Consider the following 16676-nt stretch of genomic DNA (forward strand, 5'->3'; position numbering starts at 1 on the left):
TGCAGGGAACAGCGCCAGCCCTTGTAACAAAAACACATTATCTGGTCATTGCTGTTTGTGGGAGTTTGCTGTGCACAAGTTGGCTGCCGCGTTTCCCACATTACAACAGTGACTACACTCCAAACGTACTTCATTGGCTGTAAAGCGCTTTGAGACGTCTGGTGGTCATGAAAGGCACTATATAAATGCAAGTCATCTTCTAACTCGCACCAAGTCTCGCTCACTCTCATTGCCTCTGTGCTCGCTGACCTACAGGGATCTGTGGACATGCACTCGAAGGTTTCTCTTCATCTACACTTTTCTGTATCCCACCATTTATTGTGTATTCCCTTGCTTTGTTAGCCCTCCACAAATGCATTACCTCACACTTCTCCAGATTGAGTTCCATTTGACACTTTTCTGCCCACCTGACCAGTCCATCGATATCTTTCTGCAGTCTACGCTTTCTTCCTCACTGTCAACCACAGGGTAAGAACATAAGAAATAGGAGCAGGAGCAGGAGTAGTCCATTCGGTCCCTCGAGCCTACTCTGCCATTTAATAAGATCATGGCTGATCTGATCATGGACTCAGCTCCACTTCCCTGCCCGCTCCCCATAACCCTTTACTCCCTTATCGTTCATAAATCTCTATCTCTGCCTTAAATATATTCAATGACCCAGCCTCCACAACTCTCTGAGGCAGAGAATTCCACAGATTTACAACCCTCTGAGAAGAAATTCCTCCTCATCTCAGTTTTAAATGGGCAGCCCCTTATTCTGAGACTATGTCCCCTAGTTTTAGTTTCCCCGATGAGTGGAAATATCTTCTCTGCATCCACCTTGTCAAGCCCCCTCATTATCTTATATGTTTCGATAAGATCACCTCTCATTCTTCTGAACTCGAATGTGTAGAGGCCCAACCTACTCAACCTTTCTTCATAAGTCAACCCCTTCATCTCCGGAATCCACCTAGTGAAGCTTCTCTGAACAGCTGCCAATGCAAGTATATTCTTCCTTAAATATGCAGACCAAAACTATACACAGTACTCGAGGTGTGGCCTCACCAATACCCTGTACAGTTGTAGCAGGACTTCTCTGCTTTTATACTCTATCCCCCTTGCAATAAAGGCCAACATTCCATTTGCCTTCCTGATTACTTGCTGTACCTGCATACTAACTTTTTGTATTTCATGCACAAGGACCCCCAGGTCCCTCTGTACTGCAGCACCAATTTTTCTCCATTTAAATTATAATTTTCTTTTCTATTTTTCTGCCAAAGTGGATAATCTCACATTTTCCCACATGATACTCCATCTGCCAGATTTTTGCCCACTCACTTAGCCTGTCTACATCCCCCCCTGTAGATTTGTTGTGCCCTCCTCACAGTTTGCTTTCCCATCCATCTTTGTATTATCAGCAAACTTGGCGACATTACACTCGGTCCCTTCATCCAAGTCATTAATATAGATTGTAAATAGTTGAGGCCCCTGCACTGATCCCTGCAGCACCCCACTAGTCACTGTTTGCCAATAGGAAAATGACCCATTTATCCCGACTCTGTTTTCTGCTAGTTAGCTAATCCTCTATCCATTCTAATATATTATCCCTAACCCCGTGAGCGTTTATCTTGTGCAATAACCTTTTATGTCAATTTTTGTATTATCTGCAAACATCTTAATGTTCCCTACATTGAGGTCTAAATCATTGTTATACACCACGAAAAATAAAACCCTGTGGAAGCCCACAGGAACAGCTTTCCAGTCACAAAAACACCTGTCGGCTATTACCCTTTGTTTCCTGCCACTGAGGCAGTTTTGGAACCACTTTCCCTTGGATCCCATGGGTTTTTATTTTCTGACCAATTTGCCACGTGGGACCTTATCAAAAGCCTTGCTAAAATCCATGTAGATTTTATCAAACGTGCTACCCTCATCGACCTCCTTGATATCTTGTCAAAAAACATAGAAACATATAAAATTCTGACGGGACTGGACAGGTTAGATGCAGGAAGAATGTTTCTGATGTTGGGGAAGTCCAGAACCAGGGGACACAGTCTTAGGATAAGGGGTAAGCCATTTAGGACTGAGATGTGGAGAAACTTCTTCACCCAGAGAGTTGTTAACCTGTGGAATTCCCTACCGCAGTGAGTTGTTGATGCCAGTTACATAGAAACATAGAAAATAGGTGCAGGAGAAGGCCATTCGGCCCTTCGAGCCTGCACCACCATTCAATGAGTTCATGGCTGAACATGCAACTTCGGTACCCCATTCCTGCTTTCTCGCCATGCCCCTTGATCCTCCTAGTCGTAAGAACTACATTAACTCCTTTTTGAATATATTTAGTGAATTGGCCTCAACAACTTTTTGTGGTAGAGAATTCCACAGGTTCACCACTCTCTGGGTGAAGAAGTTTCTCCTCATCTCGGTCCTAAATGGCTTACCCCTTATCCTTAGACTGTGACCCCTGGTTCTGGACTTTCCCAACATCGGGAACATTCTTCCCACATCTAACCTGTCCAGTCCCGTCAGAATCTTATACGTTTCTATGAGATCCCCTCTCATCCTTTTAAACTCCAGTGAATAAAGGCCCAGTTGATCCAGTCTCTCCTCATATGTCAGTCCAGCCATTCCTGGAATCAGTCTGGTGAACCTTTGCTGCACTCCCTCAATAGCAAGAACGTCTTTCCTCAGATTAGGAGACCAAAACTGTACACAATATTCCAGGTGAGGCCTCACCAAGGCCCTGTACAACTGCAGTAAGATCTCCCTGCTCCTATACTCAAATCCCCTCGCTATGAAGGCCAACATACCATTTGCTTTTTTTAACCGCCTGCTGTTCCTGCATGCCAACCTTCAATGACTGATGTACCATGACACCCAGGTCTCGTTGCACCTCCCCTTTTCCTAATCTGTCACCATTCAGATAATAGTCTGTCTCTCTGTTTTTACCACCAAAGTGGATAACCTCACATTTATCCACATTATACTTCATCTGCCATGCATTTGCCCACTCACCTAACCTAACCTATCCAAGTCGCTCTGCAGCCTCACAGCATCCTCCTCGCAGCTCACACTGCCACCCAACTTAGTGTCATCCGCAAATTTGGAGATACTACATTTAATCCCCTCGTCTAAATCATTAATGTACAATGTAAACAGCTGGGGCCCCAGCACAGAACCTTGCGGTACCCCACTAGTCACTGCCTGCCATTCTGAAAAGTACCCATTTACTCCTACTCTTTGCTTCCTGTCTGACAACCAGTTCTCAATCCACATCAGCACACTACCCCCAATCCCATGCGCTTTAACTTTGCACATTAATCTCTTGTGTGGGACCTTGTCGAAAGCCTTCTGAAAGTCCAAATATACCACATCAACTGGTTCTCCCTTGTCCACTCTACTGGAAACATCCTCAAAAAATTCCAGAAGATTTGTCAAGCATGATTTCCCTTTCACAAATCCATGCTGACTTGGACCTATCATGTCACCTCTTTCCAAATGCACTGCTATGACATCCTTAATAATTGATTCCATCATTTTACCCACTACCGATGTCAGGCTGACCGGTCTATAATTCCCTGTTTTCTCTCTCCCTCCTTTTTTAAAAGTTCATTGGATATATTCAAGAGGGAGTTAGATAAGACCTTAATGGCTAAAGGGATCAAGGGGTATGGAGAGAAAGCAGGAAAAGGGTACTGAGGTGAATGATCAACCATGATCTTATTGAATGGCTACTTCTGCACCTATTTTCTGTATTTCTATGTAAAAAAATTAAATCAAGTTAGTCAGACACGATCTACCTTTAACAAGTCCATGCTAACTTTCGTTAATTAATCTGTGCCTTTCTAAGGGCCCAAGTTTCCACACACGCCTAGAACGGCGCAGTCCCGACCTGGGCGCCCGTTTTTCGCGCCACAAAGTGCGCCTAAAAAAATCCTCGGTATTCTCCACCTCCCTGCAGATCCTCTGGCCCTCGGCGCAGCGCAGCAGGAGCTGTAGGGGGCGGAGCCAGGTCCCTGCGCTGAAAACAGTGCCGGGACCTCTGCACATGCGCGCTACAGTCGGCAAGCAAGTGCAGTAGCTCCAGGCGCCGAACTGTGTGGGAGGGGCCCAAAGCACGCAGCCCCTAGCCCTGGCCCAATGGCCTCACTGGGGCTGTGTGAATAAGGCTCCTCCCACGGCCAGCTCCTGCTTCCTCCCCCCCCCCCCCCCCCGACCAGACCCGACACTCGCTCCCCGCACCCCCCTGCCTCCGGACCAGACCCGACACCCACTCCCCCCCTGGCCTGGACCCGACCCGACACCCACTCCCCCCCTGGCCTGGACCCGACCCGCACTCCTGTTCCCGCTCCCCGCCCCCCCGACTGGACCCGACCCGACCCGTTCCCGCTCCCCGCCTCCCGGACTGGATCCGACCTGACCTCTCTCTCTCTCTTCCCCCCTCTCTCCCTCCTCTCCCCCCCTCTCCCTCCCCACTCTCTCCTCTCCCCTCTCCCTCCCCCCCCCTCCCGACCCGAACCGAACCTCCCCGACCCAACCCAACGCCACCTACCTGTAAATCTGGTGCTGGGGACGGGCCCTGCCCGAAGTCTCGGGCCGGCCTGTTCAGCCTTCGGTCCCGAAAGGCATGCCCGAAGCACTTTCACACAGGTAGGAAGATGGTTTATTTAATCTTTTCTTTGCTTATAAATGTTTATTCAGGTTGGATTTATTTGTATAATATTTGTAGAAGTATAAATAAGGATTTATTATAGAATTTAATGACTTCCCTCCCCCCCCACCTCGTTCTGGACGCCTAATTTGTAACCTGCGCTTGATTTTTTAATGTGTAGAACAGGTTTTTTCAGTTCTACAAAAATCTTCACTTGCTCCATTCTACTTTAGTTTGGAGTACGTTTTCACTGTGGAAACTTTCAAATCAGGTGTCAGTGGCCGCCACGCCCCCTTTTGAAGAAAAAATTCTGTTCCAAAGTAGAACTGTTCTACCTGACTAGAACTGCAGAAAAAAAAATGTGGAGAATTGCGATTTCTAAGATAGTCCATTCTCCACCAGTTGCTCCTAAAAATCAGGCGCAAATCATGTGGAAACTTGGGCCCTAAATGACTGCAGTTCCTCAGAATTTTTCCAACAATTTTCCCACCACCGAGATTAGGTTTACTGGTCTGTAATTACTCTGTCTATCCCTTTCACCCTTCTCAAATAACGGTACAATATTAGTGTTGTCTATGTAAACCTGTAACTACCATGTTTAACCACCAGAGGGCTCATCCCCTGGATCCCAAGGGATCCCACTATCCCTTGGGAGCACCTGTACATAAGGAGGCCTCATAGTCCTGTAATAAAGGACTAGGGTCACACCTTACTTTGAGCTTGTAGTATCTGGTCTGACTCTTTATTCAATACTTAACAGTTAGGAGTCTTCCAACTCCTGAAAAAGTTAGCAGGAGAGATAGATGCAGTGGTTCAGGTGGCAGTAGAAAAAAGGGACATACCTAACATTAAGATTGAAGCAAAATCCAATGGATTGAGGTAAAGGATAAGCCACTTGGATAAGCTTGGACTAATAAAGGAGAGCCAGCACAAATTTGTTTAGAACAGCACTCTGGAGTTCCCGTGCAGCCGGCTTAGCGGCTTTTAAATAGACAAACCATGTGTGTATGGAGTTTTTAAATAGACAAACCACACATGTACAGAGTTTTTAAATAGACAAACCACGCGTGTACAGAGTTTTTAAATAGACAAACCACGCGTGTACGGAGTTTTAAAAATAGACAAACCACGTGTGTACAGAGTTTTTAAATAGACAAACCACGTGTGTATGGAGTTTTTAAATAGACAAACCACGCGTGTACAGAGTTTTTAAATAGACAAACCACGCGTGTACAGAGTTTTTCAATAGACAAACCACGTGTGTACAGAGTTTTTAAATAGATAAACCACGCGTATACGGAGTTTTAAAAATAGACAAACCACGCGTGTACGGAGTTTTTAAATAGACAAACCACGTGTGTACGGAGTTTTGAATGAACTGCACAGCCCAAAGAAATTGAAACTGAACATTGGTTGGAGAAGACTTGTGTGGAGCATAAACATCAGAATGGACCTGTCGACGTAAGGGTCTGTTTCTGTGTGTACTTTCTATCTAATTCTAGGTATATTGAATCCCGGTCCACCAATTCTTCAAATGTAAAATTCTCTACCTATAACCATCCGAGAACTCTGATCCTACAACTCTGACCTCTTGTGCATTCCCCACTACCTTGGCCTCACCATTGGCCACTGTGCCTTCAGCTGCTTAGGACATAAGCTTGGATACCTCTCATCATCATAGGCAGTCCCTCGCAATCGAGGAAGACTTGCTTCCACTCTTAAAATTAGTTCTTAGATAGCTCAACAGTCCAATACGAGAGCGACAGTCTCTGTCACAGGTGGGACAGACAGTGGTTGAGGGAAGGGGTGGGTGGGACAGGTTTGCTGCACGCTCCTTCCGCTGCCTGCGCTTGGTGTCTCCATGTTCTCGGTGATGAGACTCGAGGTGCTCAGCGCCCTCCCGGATGCACTTTCTCCACGTAGGGTGGTCTTTGGCCAGGGACTCCCAGGTGTCGGTGGGGATGTCGCACTTTATCAGGGAGGCTTTGAGGGTGTCCTTGTAACGTTTCCTCTGCCCACCTTTGGCTCGTTTGCCGTGAAGGTGTAATGTAGCCTGCCCAGCGGAGCTGATCATGTGTGGTCAGTGCTTCGATGCTGAAGATGTTGGCCTGATCAAGGACGCTAACGTTGGTGCGTCAGACCTCCCAGGCGATTTGTAGAATGTTGCGGCGACATCGTTGGTGGTATTTCTCTAAACCTCTCCCTACTATTCCCGAAACCTCTCCACCAAGACACTCCTTCAAACTTTGTGTAGAAAAACACCAACGTAGACCTGCTGGGCCAAGTGGCCTGATCTTGTGCTGTTAAACTCTGATTTATAGCGAGGATTAAATTTAAGAAGTGTAACTAATTTCACTTTCCCCAGCTGGCATGATGTGGCTCTGGTCAATCAGTTTTATATCATTTTGCCTTTTAGGGGGAAAAAGTTTGAGAAATTACATATCGCCATGTTCACCGATCTGAACAGTCCCTTCAGTTCCGACCAGTTGGATGTCATCACAGGCAACATAAAAAAGGCTGGAATCACACTGCAATTCTTGTGAGTACTGATCCTCATGTTCCTTTTGAATCTAGAGCCGGTCTGGTCAGTGGTAAGACTGGCCTTGACCAACCCACAGTGAGGGGAATCGGGAACATCCCAGTGAGGGGAATACCCCAAATACTCAGGAACATCCCAGTGAGGGGAGTACTCCAAATACTCAGGATCATCCCAGTGAGGGGAATACCCCAAATACTCAGGATCATCCCAGTGAGGGGAATACTCCAAATACTCAGGATCATCCCAGTGAGGGGAATACTCCAAATACTCAGGAACATCCCTGTTAGTGTTAGTGTTTTATCAGAAGAATCACTCAACACTCAGAGACAGTTCCAACGCCAATGCGGCCTTTATTAACACCAGCGGGGAGGAAGCCTCAGGACTGGATCCAGGCACTTCTCTCCGCAGAACAAAGGGTTTCATGGATCTTTATATGTTTTACTACAGTTACATCAGCCCATTTCGGCTGGATACTATCCAATCATATAGATTATAAATTTCAATTAGACCAATAGATAGTTAGTTTCTAAACATAAAGTGGCTCATGTGTTGCTAAGAGATGTGTTGCTAAGAGATGTGTTGCTAAGAGATGTGTTGCTAGGAACGACTCATGTATCCTGAAACATAGTCCAGGCCCCCCTTATCTTACTGTCCTTGGGTGCTGTCTTTGGGTAGCCTCCTTATCTTAATCCTGTTACAGAGTTGTATTGTTCTTACATTCACCAGAACATTCTCCTTCGGAGGCCTGGCTGATTAGAGACATCTGCAGAATTTGCTTGTTATTCCTGTGTGTGGGAAACAACAATTATCAGTTTCCAGGAATGCGGTCCATTTCAGCTAACAGAAATCCCTTGAGGCTTCACGGGTAGCCATTTTATGGTATTAGAGTTACATTTAGTTCTAACCTTATGCTACAGGTGTAGTTCTAACCTTATGCTACAGGTGCCGATGCCCTAGGTTTTGATAGATTCAGCAGGTGCCTAATGCCTACAACAATCCCAGTGAGGGGAATACCCCAAATACTGAGGATCATCCCAGTGAGGGGAATACTCCAAATACTCAGGAACATCCCAGTGAGGGGAATACTCCAAATACTCAGGAACATCCCAGTGAGGAGAATACTCCAAATACTCAGGAACATCCCAGTGAGGGGCAATATCCCAAATGTAGTTAAGAAGACATACAGAATGCTTGCCTTTATTGGCCAAGGCATAGAATATAAGACTAGGGGGTTATGCTTAAATTGTATAATTCTTTGATTTGGCCATAGCTGGAGTATTGTGTGCAGTTGTGATCGCCGTGTTATAGGAAGGATGTGATTGCACTAGAGAGGGTGCAGAGGAGATTTACTAGGATGCTGCCTGGAATGAAAAATCTTAGTTATGAGGACAGATTGGATAGGCTGGGTTTGTTCTCATTAGAACAGAGGAGGTTGAGAGGAGACCTCATTGAGGTGTACAAAGTATTGAGGGGCCTGCACATAGTGGACAGTAAGGGCCTATTTCCATTGGTGGAGGGGTAGAGGAAGATTTCCTGGAGTGCATTAGAGATGGTTTTCTAGACCAATATGTCGAGGAACCAACTAGCTGGCAGGCCTTCCTACACTGGGTGATGTGTAATGAGAAAGGACTAATTAGCAATCTTGTTGTGTGAGGCCCCTTGGGGAAGAGTGACCATAATATGGTAGAATTCTTTATTAAGATGGAGAGTGACACAGTTAATAACGTAAGGAAAGGTAACTTCGATGGTATGAGACGTGAATTGGCTAGGGTAGACTGGGAAATGATACTTAAAGGATTGACAGTGGATAGGCAATGGCAAGCATTTAAAGATCACATGGATGAACTTCAACAATTGAACATCCCTGTGTGGAGTAAAAATAAAACGTGAAAGATGGCTCAACCGTGGCTAACAAGGGAAATTAAGGATAGTGTTAAATCCAAGGAAGAGGCATATAAATTGGCCAGAAAAAGTAGCAAACCTGAGGACTGGGAGTAATTTAGAATTCAGCAGAAAAGGACAAAGGGTTTAATTAAGAGGGGGAAAATAGAGTATGAGAACTTGCCGGACACATAAAAACTGACTGCAAAAGTTTCTATGGATATGTGAAGAGAAAAAGATTAGTGAAGACAAACGTAAGTCCCTTGCAGTCGGATTCAGGTGAATTTATAATGGGGAACAAAGAAATGGCAGACCAATTGAACAAATACTTTGGTTCTGTATTCACGAAGGAAGACACAAATAACCTTCTGGAAATACTAGGGGACCGAGGGTATAGCGAGAAGGAGGAACTGAAGGAAATCCTTATTAGGCGGGAAACTGTGTTAGGGAAATTGATTGGATTGAAGGCCGATAAATCCCCAGGGCCTGATAGTCTGCATCCCAGAGTACTTAAGGAAGTGGCCCTAGAAATAGTGGATGCATTGGTGATCATTTTATGACAGTTTATTGACTATGGATCAGTTCCTGTGAACTGGAGGGTAGCTAAATGTAACACCACTTTTTTAAAAAGGAGGGTGAGAGAAAATGGGTAATTATAGACCGGTTAGCCTGACATCAGTAGTGGGGAAAATGTTGGAATCAATTATTAAGGATGAAATAGCAGCGCATTTGGAAAGCAGTGACAGGATCGGTCCAAGTCAGCATGGATTTATGAAAGGGAAATCATGCTTGACAAATCTTCTGGAATTTTTTGAGGATGTAACTAATAGAGTGGACAAGGGAGAATCAGTGGATGTGGTGTATTTGGCCTTTGAAAAAGCTTTTGACAAGGTCCCACACAAGAGATTGGTGTGAAAAATCAAAGCACATGGTATTGGGGATAATGTACTGACATGGATAGAGAACTGTTGGCAGACAGGAAGCAGAGAGTAGGGATAAACGGATCCTTTTCAGAATGGCAGGCAGTGACTAGTGGAGTGCCGCAGGGCTCAGTGCTGGGACCCCAGCTATTTACAATATGCATTAATGATTTAGATGAAGGAATTGAGTGTAATATCTCCAAGTTTGCAGATGACATTAAGCTGGGTGGCGGTGTGAGCTGTGAGGAGGATGCTAAGAAGCTGCAGGGTGACTTGGACAGGTTAGGTGAGTGGGCAAATGCATGGTAGATGCAGTATAATATGGATAAATCAAAGTATTTGTTTAACTATTCCGCCATTTCTTTGTTCCCCATTATAAATTCACCTGATTCTGACTGCAAGGGACCTACGTTTGTTTTCACTAATCTTTTTCTTTTCACATATCTATCGAAGCTTTTGCAGTCAGTTTTTATGTTCCTGGCAAGCTTCCTCTCATACTCTGTTTTCCCCCTCTTAATTAAACCCTTTGTCCTCCTCTGCTGAATTCTAAATATCTCCCAGTCCTTAGGTTTGCTACTTTTTCTGGCCAATTTATATGCCTCTTCCTTGGATTTAACACGATCCTTAATTTCCCTTGTTAGCCACGGTTGAGCCATCTTCCCCGTTTTATTTTTACTCCAGACAGGGATGTACAATTGTTGAAGTTCATCCATGTGATCTTTAAATGTTTGCCATTGCCTATCCACCGTCAATCCTTTAAGTCTCACTCACCAATCTATTCTAGCCAATTTACGTCTCATGCCATCGAAGTTACCTTTCCCCAAGTTCAGGACCCTAGTCTCTGAATTAACTGTGTCACTCTCCATCTTAATAAAGAATTCTACCATATTATCCCCTAATACAGTGGGGATGGTTTTCTAGACCAATATGTCGAGGAACCAACTAGATGGCTGGCCATTCTCGACTGGGTGATGTGTAATGAGAAAGTAATAATTAAACAATCTTGTTGTGCGAGGCCCCTTGGGGAAGAGTGACCATAATATGGTAGAATTGCTACCAGTTTGGTTAGCCCAGTCAATATGTAGATTAAAGTCGCCCATGATAACTGCTGTACCCTTATTGCACGCATCCCTAATTTCTTGTTTGATGCTCTCCCAATCCTCATTACTACTGTTCGGTGGTCTGTACACAACTCCCACTAGCATTTTCTGCCCTTTGGTATTCCGTAGCTCAACCCATACAGATGCCACATCATCCAAGCTATAATGTCCTTCCTTACTATTGCACTAATTTCCTCTTTAACCAGCAAGGCCACCCCACCTCCTTTTCCTTTTTGTCTATCCTTCCTAAATGTTGAATACCCCTGGATGTTGAGTTCCCAGCCTTGGTCACCCTGGAGCCATGTCTCCATGAAGCCAATTACATCATATCCGTTAACTGCTATCTGTGCAGTTAATTTGTCCACCTTATTCCGAATATTCCTCGCACTGAGGCACAGAGCCTTCAGGCTTGTCTTTTTAACACCCTTTGCCCCATTAGGATTTTGCTGTAATGTGACCCTTTTACTTTTTGCGTTGGGTTTCTCTGCCCTACACTTTTACTTTTCTTCTTTCTGTCTTTTGCTTCTGCCCCCATTCTACTTGTCTCTGTCTCCTTGCATTGGTTCCCATCTCCCTGCCATATTAGTTTAACTCCTCCCCAATAGCACTCGCAAACACTCCCCCTCGGACATTGGTTCCGGTCCTGCCAAGGTGCAGACCGTCCGGTTTATATTGGTCCCACCTCCCCCAGAACCGGTTCCAATGTCCCAGGAATTTGAATCCCTCCCTTCTGCCCCACTCCTCAAGCCACATATTCATCTGAGCTATCCTGCGATTCCTACTCTGACTAGCATGTGGCACTGGTAGCAATCCTGAGATGACTACTTTTGAGGTCCTACTTTTTAATTTAGCTCCTAGCTCCCTAAATTCGTCTTGTAGGACCTCATCCCATTTTTTACCTATATCGTTGGTAGCTATATGCACCACGACAACTGGCTGTTCACCCTCCCCCTCCAAAATATCCTGCAGTCGCTCCGAGACATCCTTGACCCTTGCACCAGGGAGGCAACATACCATCCTGGAGTCTCGATTGCGGCCACAGAAATGTCTATCTATTCCCCTTATCATCGAATCCCCTAACACTAGAGCTCTCCCACTCTTTTTCCTGCCCTCCTGTGCAGCAGAGCCACCCACGGTGCCATGGACTTGGCGGCTGCTGCTGCCCTCCCCTGATGAGTCATCCCCCTCAACAGTACCGAAAGCAGTGCATCTGTTTTGCAGGGGGATGACCGCAGGGGACCCCTGCACTACCTTCCTTCCACTGCTCTTCCTGTTGGTCATCCATCTGCTATCTGGCTGTGGACCCTTTACCTGCGGTGAGACCAACTCACTAAACGTGCTATTCACGTCATTCTCAGCATCGTGGATGCTCCAGAGTGAATCCACCCGCAGCTCCAGTGCCGCAGTGCGGTCTGTCAGGAGCTGCAGTGGGATACACTTCCTGCATCTGCAGTCATCAGTGTCCCTGAGTTCCCACATAGCACAGGAGGAGAAAAATGTTCCTGATGTTGAGGAAGTCCAGAACCAGGGGACACAGTCTAAGGATAAGGGGTATGCCATTGAGATGAGGAGAAACTTCTTCACTCAGAGAGTTGTTAACCTGTGGAATTCTCTACCACAGAGAGTTGTTGAGGCCAGTTCATTGGATATATTCAAGAGGGAGTTAGATGTGGCCCTTAAGGCTAAAGGGATCAAGGGGTATGGAGAGAAAGCAGGAAAGGGGTACTGAGGTGAAGGATCAGCCATGTTCTTGTTAAATGGTGGTGCAGGCTCAAAGGGCCGAATGGCCTACTCTTGCACCTATTTTCTATGTTTCTATTACGAGGGGGCATAGTTTTAAGGGGCCCAAGTTTCCACAAGAAAAAAACGGGCGCCCCTCCGAGCTGGGCGCCCGTTTTTCGCGCCTAAAACGGCGCCTAAAAAAATCCTCGGTATTCTCCACCAACTTACAGGTCCTCTGGCACTCGGCGCAGCCGGCACGAGCTGTGGGGGGCGGAGCCAGGTCCCTGCGCTGAAAACAGTGCCGGGACCTCTGCACATGCGCACTACAGTCGGCACGCAAGTGCAGTAGCTCCAGGCGCCGAACTGTGTGGGAGGGGCCCGAAGCACGCAGCCCCTAGCCCTGGCCCAATGGCCTCACTGGGGCTGCGTGAATAAGGCTCCTCCCACGGCCAGCTCCTGCTCCCCCCCCGACCAGACCTGACACTCGCTCCCCCCCCACCCCCCCCCCCCCCCCGCCGACCAGACCCGACCCGGCACCCGCTCCCCCCCCGACACCCGAGACCCGCGCCCCCCCCCCGACCCGAGGCCCGCTCCCCGCCCCCCCTCGACCCACTCCCCGCCCCGACCCGACACCCGCTCCCCCCCCGACCCGACACCCGCTCCTGTTCCCCGACCCCCCCCCCTCTCTTCCCTCCCCCCTCTCTTCCCTCCACTCCCTCCCTTTCTCTCCCCTCCCTCCCCTCCCCTCCCTCCCCTCCCCTCCCCTCCCCTCCTTCCCTCTCTCCCCTCCCCTCCCTCTCTCCCCTCCCTCCCTCTCCTCTCTCCCTCCCTCCCTCTCCTCTCTCCCTCCCTCTCTCTCCTCTCTCCCTCCCTCCCTCCCTCCCTCCCTCTCCTCTCTCCCTCCCTCCCTCTCCTCTCTCCCTCCCTCCCTCTCCTCTCTCCCTCCCTCCCTCTCCTCTCTCCCTCCCTCCCTCTCCTCTCTCCCTCCCTCCCTCTCCTCTCTCCCTCCCTCCCTCTCCTCTCTCCCTCCCTCCCTCCCTCTCTCCCTCCCTCCCTCTCCTCTCTCCCTCCCTCCCCTCTCTCCCTCCCTCTCTTGCTCAGCGGCACGAACAACTGCAGAATTCTCCCTGGCTGAAGCACTTTCACACAGGTAGGAAGATGGTTTATTTAATCTTTTCTTGGCTTATAAATGTTTATTCAGGTTGGATTTATTTGTATAATATTTGTATAAGTATAAATAAGGATTTATTGTCGAATTTAATGAGTTCCCTTCCCCCCCACCTCGTTCTGGACGCCTAATTTGTAACCTGCGCCTGATTTTTTAATGTGTAGAACAGGTTTTTTCAGTTATACAAAATTCTTCACTGGCGCCATTCTACTTTAGTTTGGAGTACATTTTCACTGTGGAAACTTTCAAATCAGGCGTCAGTGGCCAGACACACCCCCTTTTGAAGAAAAAATTCTGTTCTAAACTAGAACTGTTCTACCTGACTAGAACTGCAGAAAAAAAAATGTGGAGAATTGCGATTTCTAAAATAGTCCGTTCTCCACCAGTTGCTCCTAAAAATCAGGCGCGAATCATGTGGAAACTTGGGCCCAAGGTGGGTGGTGGAAGGTTTAGAGGGGATTTGAGATTGGGCTTCTTTACGCAGAGGGTTGTGGTGATCTGGAACTCGCTGCCTGGAAGAGTGGTGGATGCAGAAACCCTCACCACTTTTAAGAGATGGTTGGATGCGCACTTTGAAGTGCAGTAACCTGCAGGGTTACGGACCTAGAGCTGGTAATTGGGATTAGACTGGATGACCTTTTGTTGGCCCGCGCAGATATAGTAAGTACTGCAGGGAATAGACTACGGCCAGGATGATGATCTGGACTAGTTTTGATCGCCTGGATGGGTCGGAGAGGAATTTTCCCAGATTTATTTTCTCCCTAAATTGGCCTGGGTTTTTATCTGGTTTTTGCCTCTCCCAGGAGATCAAGTTGGGGTGGAGTTTAGAATTTTAAGTATAATGGGTGTTGCAGTGCTGTAGGGCAGACTGGTTGGGCCGGGTGTTCTTTACCTTTCCGTCATTGTTCATTGGTTTATATGTAACCTTTAGGGCTGCTGACCAAGGGCCGTGTGGCTCTTTGTTGGCCGGCGTGGACACGATGGGCCGAAATGGCCTCCTGCACTGTAAATTTCTATGTTTCTAAATACTCAGGAACATCCCAGTGAGGGCAATCCCCCAAATACTCAGGAACATCCCAGTGAGGGGCAATCCCCCAAATACTCAGGAACATCCCAGTGAGGGCAATCCCCCAAATACTCAGCAACATCCCAGTGAGGGGCAATCCCCCAAATACTCAGCAACATCCCAGTGAGGGCAATCCCCCAAATATCGAGTCTCTTTGTTGGGTGTACCTGACCTGCAGACAAGTACAGACTTGTGCATGAGTTATTATTGAACATGCAAGGGCTACTCCAGTCAACCATACAATCAGAGAGCCGATATTACATGGGCCATGCAATTGCAAGTACAGTGCTATATAGTGCATACATTGTGAAATGCAGCATTATATACATCGCTACATACACAAAATACAGTGCTGCATTAGGTACCTAATGCAGGGTAGTGTAAATGCAGCATTGAATAAAGTGCTACACAGAGCTTTAAAGACAGTGTTAAATACGGCATTGGATCCTGCTGCACGTGTCATGACTTGAGGGGAAAGAGAGCCTGAGGTTTGTGGTGTGATGAGTGGACAAGGTGGGATTGAAATCAATCAGAAAGGACCGACTGTTGGGCCGAAAGGTCTTTTCTGTCTCCAAAGCATCAGGTTGTGGCTCTTTGTTAAGTTTGGCCACTCGAAGTGTCAACTTTGCATGGGGCAGCATGTTAATCACTGCTCTGCACTATAAGGTCTGTTCTCACTGCACTGTTACCTTGCTCACAGTCTGCCCTTTGCACTGGATGCTAGCAGCATGGGAGATGGTGCAGAAAGGCGTTGGAACATTTCACCAGGGAAAGAGCTGACTGTACAACAGAAAGAAGGAGTAAGAATGGTCAGGAGAGTGATGCTGTCCTTGGACGAAGAGGATGGACTCGATGAAGTCTTCACTTTCAGGTGAGACAAGTTCAGAGGGGGACTGATTAAAGCAATTGATGAGAGACAGAAGCTGGAGGTGAGGGAGAGATCGACGATCAGATGAGAAACTTGTTCTTCTGTTCTGTCCAAGAGTGAAAGGGATTGGATTAGCAGAGCCTCCCCAGAGCAGTGTGCAAGTCTTAGAGACCTGACCGTTATCGAGGGGAGGAAAATTAAACGCTGATGTGTTTCAATTCCAAGTCACACAATCTACATCTGTGAATTTATTGCATCATTTGGTTTGATTTAAAATCAATTAAAATATTTTCTTTACCTTCCCCTGTAAAGAGAAAGTGTGGAGCAGTTGTCCATATTTAAGAAAATTGAAAGGAAGCCCATGCCGTGGCCGTGTCAGCTCACCATCGGTTCCAGAATCACCATCAACATCGTGGGCTACAAGGCAGTGAGTTGTAGCTTTTATACTGATGTGGAGGGAGAGGGGAAAGCAACACATTGCACTGATGGTGGGGGGGGGGGGGGGTTTTGGTGGGGGGGGAGAGGGGGCTGAGTTTGCAGAGGGAAGGGAGGGGGCGGCGTTTGCAGGGGGAGGGGAGGGAGCGGAGTTTGCAGGGGCGGAGTTTGCAGGGGAAGGGGGCGGAGTTTGAGGGGAGGGGCGGAGTTTGCAAGGGGAGGGGGAGCGGTGTTTTTGGGGGGGAGGGGCAGTGTTTGGGGGTAGTGGGGGGCGGTGTTTGGTGGTGGAGGGCCAGCGGTAGCAGTGCCGTTGATGCCTGATGCGACCTGTGTTGAATGAATGGCCC

The 16676-nt window shown here is 47.3% G+C and overlaps 1 protein-coding gene across 2 annotated transcripts in view; it reads left to right on the forward strand.

Moving 5' to 3' along the window:
* Positions 1–16676, forward strand: part of xrcc5 (X-ray repair complementing defective repair in Chinese hamster cells 5) — a 187115-nt gene that overhangs the window by 34632 nt on the left and 135807 nt on the right. For both annotated transcript variants that reach the window (XM_070874236.1, XM_070874237.1), the window contains 3 exons: positions 7047–7169; positions 15727–15897; positions 16207–16321. In XM_070874236.1, coding sequence (XP_070730337.1) covers positions 7047–7169; positions 15727–15897; positions 16207–16321 — 409 coding nt within the window. The remainder of the gene's footprint in view (positions 1–7046; positions 7170–15726; positions 15898–16206; positions 16322–16676) is intronic.

Source organism: Pristiophorus japonicus, chromosome 3 (genome assembly GCF_044704955.1).
Source record: "Pristiophorus japonicus isolate sPriJap1 chromosome 3, sPriJap1.hap1, whole genome shotgun sequence".
Classification (NCBI taxonomy): Eukaryota; Metazoa; Chordata; class Chondrichthyes; family Pristiophoridae; genus Pristiophorus; species Pristiophorus japonicus.